At 46.2% G+C, this 11989-nt stretch overlaps 1 protein-coding gene across 1 annotated transcript; it reads right to left on the reverse strand.

Moving 5' to 3' along the window:
• Positions 1-2456: 2456 nt before the first annotated feature.
• Positions 2457-11543, reverse strand: LOC150017931 (putative inactive 1-aminocyclopropane-1-carboxylate synthase-like protein 2). Its single transcript, XM_090262430.1, has 14 exons — positions 11049-11543; positions 9773-9832; positions 9270-9340; positions 8830-8899; positions 8519-8585; positions 7427-7524; positions 7111-7188; positions 6692-6792; positions 5610-5699; positions 5218-5263; positions 4972-5113; positions 3527-3669; positions 3288-3441; positions 2457-2539 (listed from the first exon to the last, which is right to left on the reverse strand). Exons 1-14 carry the CDS (start codon positions 11541-11543, stop codon positions 2457-2459), a joined length of 1698 nt encoding a protein of 565 aa, XP_090118556.1.
• Between the last annotated feature and the right edge of the window lie 446 nt (positions 11544-11989).

Raw genomic sequence — 11989 nt, forward strand, 5'->3', positions numbered from 1 at the left:
CTGAAGGATAAGTCCTAGTTAGCTAGTTGGACGGTGGGGTGTTAGAGCAGAAGGAACATTTTGATAGGGCCTTGAAGGTTAGGGTCAATGTAGAATACTAATAAACAGTACAAATCCAATACCTCTGGAACTTAGCCGGTTTGGGAGAAAGTCTGGAAATTCAAGCAGGGGTCAGCTCATGAATCTTTGTAAACAAACCATGGTAAGTGTGGACTTCTCACTGAGGGCATTGGAAATTATACACACACATGAAGGAGGAGCGAGTGCATTTTTAAAATCAAAAGTTATAACTAAAAGACCGAAAAGGGGGGGGGGCAATAAAATGGGTACTAAAAGGTGTTTGATTAGTCTGAAAGAAGGCAAGCAGGAAGGAAAAGTGAGTATAGAGCATGTGATGCAACTAGCAAAGAAAATTGACTTACATTCAACCACATTAATAATTACATTAAATAGAATGAGAATGACTCAGGACCAGGTAAAAGATCAGACTGGATAAAATGCCAAGATCCAAGTATATGGTGTCTGCAAGACACGTTAAAAAAGGACAAATGGTTAAAAGTAAAATTGGAAAAAAATATTTTATGCAAATATAAGATGGCTACTATTTTTAAAAAAAGTGTTGGCAAGAATGTAGAGAAATTGGAATCCTAGTGCACTGTTGGTGGGAATGTAAAATAGTGCAGCCGCTATGGAAAACAGTATGGAGGTTCTTCCAAAAATTAAAAATAGAATTAGTATATTACCCAGCCATTTCACTTCTGGGACTATTTCCCAAATAACTGAAAGCAGGGTCTCAAAGACATTTGTACTCTGTGTTCATAGCAGCATTATTCACAATAGGTAAGACATGGAAGCAACTCATGTCCTTCAGCAGATGAATGGATAAGCAAGATGTATATACATACAATGTAATATTATTCAGCCATAAAAAGGAAGGAAATTCTGATATGCTACAACATGAATGAACTTTGAGGTCATTATACAGAGTAAAATAAGTCAGTTACACACACACACACACGCACACAGGCAAATACTGTAAGATTCTACATGAGGTGCATAGAGGAGTCAAAATCATAGACATAGTGGCATGGCAGTTGCCAGAGGCCGAGGGAAGCAGATTAACAGTGAAGTATTATTTAATAGGTATAGATTTTCAGGTTTACAAGATGAAGAGTCATGGGGATGGATGGTGGTAATAGCTGCACAACAATGAATGTATTTAATACCACTGAACTGTACATTTAAAAATGGTTAAGATGGTACATTTCATGTTCAGTGTATTCTAGCAAACAAATAAAAAAGAAAAAGACATAGACTTAAAAACAAAAAGAATTACCAAAAATTAAAATGACATTTCATAAAGATCAATTTGTCAGGATAACAACTTTAAATGTTTATGCCCCTAATAACAAATATTCAGAGATTCGAAGAGCATCTCTGGTTTCCATCTTTACCTTGTCTTCTGATCCCATGAGCTCCCTCATTCATCCGATGAATTCCTTTATGTTTCTATTAGCCATAGTAAATTTCTAAAGAGCCTTGTATAGAGTGAAGACCCTTGAAGAATCAGGATTTGTTATGCTTTTATATTTAAAAATTGCCATTGAGGAACAACAGCCAGCAAACCCAGATCCAAAAGAGAGGATGCTCGCAAACCCAAGTGACTGACCAACACCATCAGTCGGTGCTGAAAGCTCTCTCATCAGCTATAAAACGATGGTAGTCACTGCTCTGCCTGAAGCCAAGAGCTAAGGGTCTTGCAGACACTCATTGGTGGTGCTATTTGAACACCTGAAAACACTAGAGATAAAAATGAAGACACCAGTCTTGGCACCAGCTTCATTTTTAAGCTTTTTGAAAAGGCAAGAAGGGAAAGAGCATGTATTTGAAAGCAGGAACATCTGGAATTATACCACCACCCTGCCATTTGGCCGTTCATGTGAAAAACATGTGTGATCTTGTTAGTATCCTATGAGACACTGCATCCAACCCTAGAATTATTGCCCATCAATTAGGGATATTATACCTTCCTTTCTTGCCTGCCACAGACAGTATTCATATATAACCTGCCTTAGAATTGAAAAACATAAAGGACATAAAAAATTTTAATAGTTCTCAAAGGTGATTATAAAGAATGAGGAAAAATAAACCAGCCTGGAATTTAAGAGAATATGGAATTTATTAGATATCAGATACAAAAATAAACCCACCTAAATAGGGATGCAGAGAACTCCCTCTGTTTAAGCTTTCCCACCCCATCCCCATAAAAACATTTTGCCCCCACACTATGGCTAGCAAAGGATAAAAAGAGGCAAGTCCTCAAATGAAAGATGCTTGGTTTAAGTAAGGTGATGACTGGGTCAGATGATCCTAATTCTGGTGAAGCCCACTGTTTGCTCTGTCACAGCAGGAGGTCAAAATTATGATTCACTGCAGCTGCTTGAGACCTGCTCCAATTATTCCCGCAGTGCATCCTCCAGTTGCTTCTCTACCCAATACTGCTTCTGCTCTGCTAGTGCCTGAGAGAACCGGTGCATAGCTAGAGGATCCAAACGGAGTCAGAGAGCAATAGAATTAGTAGATTTGCAGGTGGGTCTGAGACATTCCCAGATCATGGTAAACTGTCATGGAGTCTGCCATTCAGAGATGTTGAACTGAATTCAGCCCAACCTTCTTTGGGATGCATTTCCAAGTCTACCACTGCTTCCCCAATGGCTCTTTCAGCATCAACATTACAGCGTGTGCCTGCTGGACACCTTCACGTCTCATTTCAAATTCTATAACCTGGGTATGGACTTGGACTCATCAACTCTTCTATTGCCTCCAGTGTCCCTTCACTCAGTCTGTTCTCCACATTAGCTCAGAATTTATTTCTGTAACATAAAGGTTGTCTCTTCACTGCTCTATTCCCAGCAGGGAGAGCAGTGTCCAGCATGTGGTGTGATGCCACAGATCACTGTTGAATGTCACATTCTCCTAACCTTCAGAGGAGACTCTGAACTCCACAGAACAACATCAGGGACATCCAGGATCATCTCCCTGTCTATCTGCCCTACTAGATTCAAGCCTCACAGGGCAGAGTACCACTTCTGATGAGTCCCATGCTCTGCTCAATGGCAGGTGTACATATTCCCTGTTTGTAAAAGAACTTAATCAAGATATAGACATGGAAACATTCCATGGTATAAACAGGCTGTAGCTATAGGCCACTAAGGGCCAATAAGGGAAAACTCGGAATGGGGTACAGGAGTGGAAGACGCCAGGACTGGGAGGGCAGCACCACTCACCGACTTTCAGGTGGAGGGGCTTATCTGAGAAGGTGAGGCAGAACCAACCAGGCTCCTTACACATGCAGGACTCGCCAGGGGACAATATCAGCTTGTGGTCCAGGAAGCGGCGATAAAGGAGCAGCTCTTCCTCAAATGTGCATGATTTTAGGTACTAGGAAGGCAGAGGGACAGAGCTGAGCCCAAGACTCATCGGGCATTTGTGCCCAGGAACACTTATACTCACTACCAGAGCTCACCCCTTTCAAGTTGATCCAGACATAGAGGCCAGAGCCACGATTGAGAAAAGGGACCTTCAGTGCCTTCAGCTCATTAGTGATGTACTTGTGAGCTGCCTGCAGCCGGGAGCGATTAGTGGGCAGGTACACTTTGTCAATCCATTCTGGAGAGTTGGGGAAGAATGCTGTCACAGGTCTTGCGGCACATAACTGTCGAAAGTACTTTACCACATGCTCCCATGAGCTTCTTGACAACTATTTCTCACCAAAACTGACTTTATTATATTTGAGCTGATGGCATCCACACCCAACACTCACCTCCTACCCATGGCTCTGGAGGAGACATTGGATTTCTCAATAAACCAGTAGGAGTGTTCTGTTTGATTGGCACCTCTGACACTGAGAGTCAGGGTGCCCTCCTCTGTCAGGTTGATGCTGTTGTCAACCAAGGAAGTAGGTACTCACAGCTCCCCTTACCTCCTGCCTTCCAGCCTCACTCAGTGGGCTTAGAGGAACCAGCATGTACTTGGCAATGACCTTAGCCTAGCTGTTCTTAGCACTGGCAGCATACTGCACCATCAGGGGAATTTTTAAAAGTCCTCATGGTCAAGTTACAACCCAATATCATCTGAATCAGAATCTTTCAGGTAGAACCCTCAATGTCAGTATTTAAGTTCCCTACATAATTCCCATCTGCTTCCCAAGTTGAGAGCCAATGTTCAAAGTGCCAGGCTCCACGTGGGAAACATCTAGTTGGATTACTCCTAGCTATACTTTTACTCACTCAAAGGTGAACATAATCTGTTTAACCCAGATTACCTGCTTGCTTCAGTTTATTTCATTATATCCCCGCTTTTAATTTAAGTCTGCTAGACTGGCATGTGCTCCAACACAAGGAATTAAAGAAAGGAGCCCTTCCCTATATCTGGGTCATGGCATTAAAGGGGGAAGTTCTCCTTGAAGCCAGCATTCACGAGTGGTCCCGGAGGCAGAAGACTCCAGGTGACATAGATGGAGCCACAGCATCTTCCCCAAATGACCACTCTCCTTTGGCCACCTTCCAAGATGAAGGTCAATCATACTTAAGGAGTCAGGGTGTTTCTTTGCAATCTTGCCCGAGCAAGCAGAATTTTGGAAAGGGAAAATATACGCTGACATAACTGAATATACCCAGACTTCTGAAGTTTCCACCATAAGTTTCAGAGTATGATTTACCATCCCCTTTCCAGGGAGAGCCCAAGCTAGTAGACAGCCAGAAATAAAAGCTCATGCTGGGCCTTAGACCAGTACCTGCCTATTCTGTCTACATCCTACTGTACCATCAGAGATGCATCCAGCCCTCCTTCAAACTTCCTGTCCTCCACCATTAAACACTACACAACTGTTGGAGGCATGCACAAGGCCCAGGAGACCCAGGAACTCCCCATGGCCATGGGTCGCCAAGATGCCTGGATGGAGCTAAGTACCTCTGTCTTGAAGCAACCGACACAGCTTGTGTTGGGTGACGCCAGAGATGCTGTGGAGGAAGCCAAAAGCGCTCACGGCAGAGGCCACCTCCTTGTTGTGGGTGTACAGAGTGCCAAAACGGATGTCAGAGATCCCGAAACCCTACAAGAGAAAGAAGAGAGTATAGGATGCAGTATCTGGTTGTTCTGCCTTCTGCTCCTGGATTCTCCTCCTTCCCTACCCAAGTCCAGGCAGCTGGGACTCACCTTACTGGTGCCCCAGATGACATGGGTCCTGTTGGGGTCAGGCAAACTGGGGGAGAGACAGTACAGGCATGATTAGGGAGAAATATTTGAGGGATGAAGATTGGGGGCCTATGTGTGGGAAAGATGAGAGTGGAATTAAGGTTCTGTACCCTGACCTTTTGGAGGGTTTTACCTTGACTTTGAATAATGCAGTTTCTACCTTGCCCTCAAGTTATCTCATGGACAGAATGGCATTTAGACTGAAAGGTACTTGGGAGGAAAGATCATAGTTTGAACGTTTTCACATCTAACTCAGTTCCTAAAATTTAGCCAGTTGAATTTATGGCACATGAATTCGTTGTGGAAATTCAGAAAGCTAATGTTTCATCCAACTCCAGCTGAGACCAACTCACCTCTCCATGCTCAGAACACTGTGGAATGTGATGGAGTCATCAAACACAGACAGCATGTAAACCTCATCAATAACCACATGTAGGTTGTACCTGCAAATTAGGCAAAAAAGGGATAACAATTGTCAAGGTTCTCTCTCTGAACTGACTTTCTTTCACAGACAACTCTGGGTACAGAGCAGATACTCTTACTGCTCCAGCAGCTCATCCCATCTGTCTGAGGGTCATGATAACGTAGGGGACCTGGTTAACCAGGAGGAATTGTATACCTAGTATGGGAGTTCTTTGAAGAAATAACCTGCTGAATACACGCTTGAACCTTACTGAACCTTTAAACCATCAAAGAAAGACCACTTAGTGACATAAGTGGGCTAAGTGCTTCTGCTCTAGTGAATCCCCCCAGAGGCCTCTGAAGCAGTACTGTCATCTACATTTCACAGATGAGAGGATAGCTTCTGAGACAAAGTTAATTCCCTGAAGTAGAAGGTTCTAGAGCTGGGATTTGAACCCAGTTCTGCCAAATGCCAACCCACAACTTCCAACATTTTCCTCTTGTCCCCATGCTCTGCTCTGCCATTAATTGGTCTGGGTTGGTTATGAGGCTTGGATAAGTACATCTCATCTGGAAAAGAGATTATCTCCCCTGACTGAGGGCTGTTTCAGGACTCCAGACATATCTGATGTGAACATGATCTTAGGAATGGTACATGCAAGTTCTATGCAGACATGTCTTCATCTTTAAACCATAAGGTCCAAGGGCCTCTCTTACTTGGCACCTCAGGCCAGGTAGTTTGGGAAATGGATGCTAAGAACGTGCTTAGGCTACAGGAAGTGGACAAGCAACAAAACTATTTTAATTGTTATGTAGATGTCTGCACATGGGCAAGACTCAAAAGGAAATGCACAACACTTGGTAGAATCAGTAAGCATGTGGGTGCCTTTTCCTTCATTCCAGTTTCAGCTGGTTGTACAACACTTTGCAGAGTATGGTAAGAAGTAAGAATATTAGGGTAAATTATTTCTGGTTCTGACTTCCTGTCCGTGAGTGATGGGAATTCATCTTGTCTCACGTAGTGAACTCCTACCTCTTGGCAAATTCCAGGTATTCCTTCAGTGAGTCCCGGGAGTAGATGTCTCCTAGAGGGTTATGAGGATTGATGAGCACAAGGCCCTTGACCTTTCTCCCCTGAAACAACAAAACATAACATAGTGAACACAAATCCTTCCATGTACTTCATTTTCAGCCATGGATTCATTAGGACTCCCAATATGGCCACGGCATCAGGTAGTGTCTCGAAGCAACAACTATACTGCCCACAGGGCAGAGCAAGAAGGAGCTCTGGGGCCTGTCACTGAGAGGGCTCCTAGGGGGACATGCCCCTGGACACTGGCTCTTCTGAAGGAGCCCACATGGCCTGGTGAGCAAGTTGTAGCAGAGTCCCAGCACTGAGCCCCTTTCAGCAGCAGCAGCAGCGCCCACCCTGACACACAGTTCCCTCCTTACCTTAAGCTGAGCCTCAAGCAGGGCTTTCTCCAACTTGTCCACGGTCAGCTGGAATGGACGAGAGTTCCCCTCTGTGATCTGGAACACAGGCATGGCCTGAGGACCGCCTATCTGAGAGCTTCTAAGCTTGGATCCCTCTTTCCTATAAACCCCGAACCGTCCTTTGCCTTCACACCCAGGGTACCAGTGCCATGTGCCCTCTTTGCCCTGATTTCTCCATCCTCCCCCACCATCTCTTAAATAGGAGGAAAGCAAGCCCTGTCCCTAACGTTCCATTGCCTAGGCGGGCTAAGGAGGGAAAGGGGCCCCATCTGACCTCACTGTCCAGGTGGACATAAATCAGATCAACTTTCACATACAGGCGGGAAGTAAAGGTGAAGCCAGCATAGAAGGGCGTAGGTGTCAGAAAGGCCTCTGGAAGCACAAGGAGACAAAGTTGTCAGTCCAAGATCCCTCGGTCAGCACCTACCAGACACCACCCGACCCCACACCAGCAACAACCTCCCGATGGAGACGGTTACTCTGGTATCCCCTCCCACTGGGGAATTAGTGCTATGGGACTCAGGCTTTGTAGTTATTTCTTTTTATAAACAACATTTGGAAACAGAACTATTGTTCTATTGGCTGTGTTCTTGAGAAGGAGACAAGGCAAGAACAGTGCTGTGAATGGCTCATCAACCAGGGCACAGATCCAGCCACTGTACTAGCAGGATGCGATCTGGTCACTCACACACTCTGGTCAGCTCCAGGGTGAACACCAGAGGCCGAGGTCCCTGCATAGGGCGGGCTCTCATCTCTCCACATGACTCAGGTTATCTGCATCTGGTGCTCTCATGTGCTCTGTTTTTCCCATCCATTGGGCCTCATTGATGAGCTAAACAAGACCTATTCCTCTGAATGAAACTGACCATCCTGGTAACCTGTTTCCATGCAGTCAGAGCTCATTAGTAAGGTCTGAGACTCTTGTTCCAGCATTGTTAAGGGGAACATTGAGAACGCATCTCTCACCGTTAGTTGATCTAGAACTCATTAAGATTTTTTTTTTTTTTTTTTTTTTTTTTTTTTTAGGAGGAGGAGGTGATAGTAATTCTATCTAGTTAAAGCCAGTATACCAGGTCTTTCTGTATGGAGTTGAGCCCCAAAGACCAGTTAATAATATAGTGAGTTGGGTCTCACTGTCACCAATCGTAATGCATACCTCCTTCAGGCTATCATATGATTTCCTTCCTTATAAAGTGGATATGCCAATCCCTCTCTCTTACTGAAATAGTAGGAAGAGGTTCTAATCAGTGTAGGAGGGTCCCAGCACTTCAGAAGAAAGGCCTTGAGTCAAGATGCTCTTCTTCCCTTAGACCCAGCGCCGATGTGCTGTCATTTCCCTGAGGGAAAGCAGAGCCCACTGACTTACCACCTGGATCACACAGAGCCATGGTCAGCGCAGAGAACGCAGATAGGCAGCTATTTAGAACAACCACCTGAAGAAGATGCACAGAAGAAGTAAAAAATGAGTCCCCATGAAAGGAAGGCTAGTCCCACATTTCCTGGCCTGGGTAGGGACAGGCCCCCCGAGCCTCCTCAGCTGGGGCCCTTTGACCATCATTCCGTCCTGGCACTGAGAGTCTCTGTTGGTTCTCTTTCTGCTCACTAGAAAGTGCGGGAAGTCTCTCAAGAATACAGCCCCTTCAGTAGACTTGTGGTGGGGCCAGGAGACTGACTCACATTTTGGGGGTCAAGCTGGGCAGGTGCCTTGCAGTAGTAGGTCAGGAACCGGGCCACTTCCTCCTGCAGGCTGTGAACAGACCCAGAGACACCTTGTGCTTCCCAGGCCCAGAGGCTCTTCCTCACTCAATGTGTAGACTTCAGTCTTTTTCTAAAGCAAGGGGCCCAACCTCATGTTACTGGGCTACTGACTGAGGCTATCAATTTCCCAGGTGACAGACTATTAGTGTGAGAGTTTGGACAAGAACACAGGTCTTTGAATTAAAGGGCAGTTCTGTTTTTACTACACCAGGCTTCCTCTTAAAGTTGTGCTGTAGACATTTTAGAGTAGTTACCGAAGAAGGAGAGGTAGCCAACGAAGAATCTGGCACCTTAAGTCCTTCTTGTCATGAGGACTGGTGCCTGTGGACCAGGGGACCATAGATCAGAAAGTCACTTACAGTGTTTGTCCTCTCCAGTCAGAATACTGCAGAAGGGCATCATCAGAATAGTTCATGTCACTCCGACCCAACTGTTGACAAACAAAGCATGAGGACAGCCAGACCAGGGAAGCCCAGCAGTCTTCATCCTACTCCTGGGGTGCAGTTGGTGACTGCACTACAACACAGGGCTCCTCAGTGGCAATGGGGACACATGCTCATGATCCTGGATGAATGCAGGCCTCAGCCTTCCACTACAGGTCACACAAATAGATAACTCACTGGGAAGTGTTTAACCCCAACTGTACACTTGAACCAGAGCCTCCCTTGTCAGCCTACCCAAAATATACCCATCCAGAGGACACTTCAGAATAGTCAGAAAAGCTAGGAGGTCCTATGTGCTATTCTAGAAGCTCTTTCCCCACTCCCCTCCCCAATCTACTAAGTCCCACTCCTGTATCTACCACATGCTGGAGGGCCTGGGCCTGAATATGGGTCCCAGCACAGTCTGTAACCTGGCTTACCCTTTCAGCCATGAGATCAATGCAGAGCTTGTTCTCACTGAGACCGAGGTTAATGAATCCCTGGAGAAGGAAGGAATCTGAGATCAGTCCTCTTGCCCAGCTTAGGTGGACCAATGATTTGAGATGGAGAGTGCACTGCCCCAGTAGGCAATTCAATCCATGTTTAAGTGTCTGAAAACTTTTTACAAATTCAAAATGGCACATCTTGTAATTTTTCTCCTTTCCAGCCATAGAGTTAAGTAGTTACATTAGGCAGAAGCTACCAGTCATTGAGTTCTTGTTGCCTAGAATCACTAGGCGAAATGCTTCTTCACAGTTGCCTTCATTCTCACAAATCCTCTGGAGTAAGTTCTATGATGATCCCCACTTTAAAGGGAGTGAAACTCAGAAAGGTTGACTAACCTACAAGCCATGTGACCTTGGGGATGGCAGACTCTACCTGCCTGTCCCAGAATCCTAAGCACCACAGACTCTGCCTCATACCCATCTCTGTTATTTCCACTTCCATGTGCGGGCCCTTCAAGTTATGAGAGGAGGTACTGACTCCTTGGCCCCCAGAGAAGCACATGGCCGTCGAGCACACGTCACTTACCTAGACACAAGAGATCGTTGATTTGTGCTGTCTCCCACCCTCTGGCTGGAGAGCTACAGTGAACCTCCATTGCTGGAAGCATTCCATTGGCTCCCTATCATCCTTAGGACAACATCCCAACACCTCAATGTCCTACCCCATCCACGCCTCATGTCACAGTGCTCATTGCCTCTGCTCTAGCCACATGGGCCCCTTTTTCCATTCACTCCAGCCCTTCCCACCTAAAGCTTTCACACATGCTGTTCCTCCCTCCTGGAGGACCCACCCTCCCACCACCACCATAGCTGGCTTATTTGGCCTTTAAGACGCCTTCCCAGTACACCCAAACTGGGTGTGCCCTCAGTGCTCTTAGAAACATTAAAGTTCATTTCCCAATGCCTGACGATGATCAGCACTAGACTGAGTTCCCTGAGGGCAGGTTCACTTACACCTGACCATAGTGACTCCTAGTGGGATGTAGGGGAAGCAAGCAGAGATGGGGCAGGAAACCCAGTCCCAGCTCTCCTCCTTTCATGGGCATGTCACTCTATGTTGTGCCCATGCCCTCAGCTATAAGGAGACAATACTACCTACATCATGGGCCTGGGAAGAGTGAGCAAGAAAGCACAGTACTTGGCACAGGACTCAGTAATTCCTAGTGACTGGGGCTCTCTGGTGTGTCCCTACCACCCCCCACATCCTCACCAATGTGTTATTCTCCTCATGGTATTTGTCTTTTTGGTAGGTCATGTAGTCATGGAAGCTGGAGTGGTATAAGGCAGAGATGTCAATGCCACGGTTGGACAGGTGATAGCTGACAAATGCAGCTTCCAGATGACCTGGTTGGTAACTTAGCCAGGCAGGCTGCCTGGATGATTGGGCCTGCTGCCCGCCTCCAACATCACCCCGAGAGTCCAGGGAAAGGCGAGACATTTGGAGCTCCAAGCTTCTTGTGTGCCCTGACTGTAAGAGGCTGACCACCTGGCCCATCAACTGGATGAGGCTGGCTTCCTTCTCCCTGGTGGCCCGACCGTGCCTCTCCCCCTCTGGCACCAGGTCCTGCTGCGCGATGTAGTCCTCTATGGTCTGCAGCAAGCGCAGCATCAGCTCCATCAGCTGGGTGTGGGGGCTCTGGGTTCTGAGGCCCAGGCCCTCCATCTGGCCCCGGGGCTTGCGGAGGGTGTCCGATTGGTGACTCATAGTCTGGGTCTTTGTTTTGGCCTCGGCAAGCTGACCTGAACCTGCGGAGAAGGAGAGAGAGCATGCACTGCAGCAGAGGATACTCCTCCTGGCCCTCAGACCCAGGCCTCACTGCGAAATTCTACCATAACACAGGGGGGACCCAAAAGAACCTAGAGTTTGTTTATAAAATACTGAATATTTATTCTTACACGTTTAAACTTCAGTCACCTTCAAAGCACTCTCCCTCTGATGCAATACACCTATGGAAACATTTTTTCCACTGCTCAAAACATTTTTTGAACTCGTCAATATGATGCCTTTTTTTGTTTCAGCTCTTCCATCGTGGCAAGATGGTTCTCTTTGAGGGCTTTTTAAATCCAGGAAACAAAAAAAAGTAGTTCAGGGCAAAATCAGGTGAACAGGAGGGTGGCGCACCAGTGTCATGCTGTTTTTGGTCAAAAATT

Source organism: Furipterus horrens, unplaced genomic scaffold (genome assembly GCF_987537825.1).
Source record: "Furipterus horrens unplaced genomic scaffold, mFurHor1.1.pri manual_scaffold_2, whole genome shotgun sequence".
Taxonomy (NCBI): domain Eukaryota; kingdom Metazoa; phylum Chordata; class Mammalia; order Chiroptera; family Furipteridae; genus Furipterus; species Furipterus horrens.

Coding starts and splice junctions, on each gene's coding strand:
- LOC150017931 (XM_090262430.1), bottom strand. CDS start 11,543: ATGAGTCACCAATCGGACACCCTCCGCAAGCCCCGGGGCCAGATGGAG. Junction 7,525..8,518: donor GGCTCTGTGTGATCCAGGTG/GTAAGTCAGTGG, acceptor TTGTGCTTCCAG/AGGCCTTTCTGACACCTACG. Junction 2,540..3,287: donor GCCCCTCCACCTGAAAGTCG/GTGAGTGGTGCT, acceptor TGGATCCTCTAG/CTATGCACCGGTTCTCTCAG.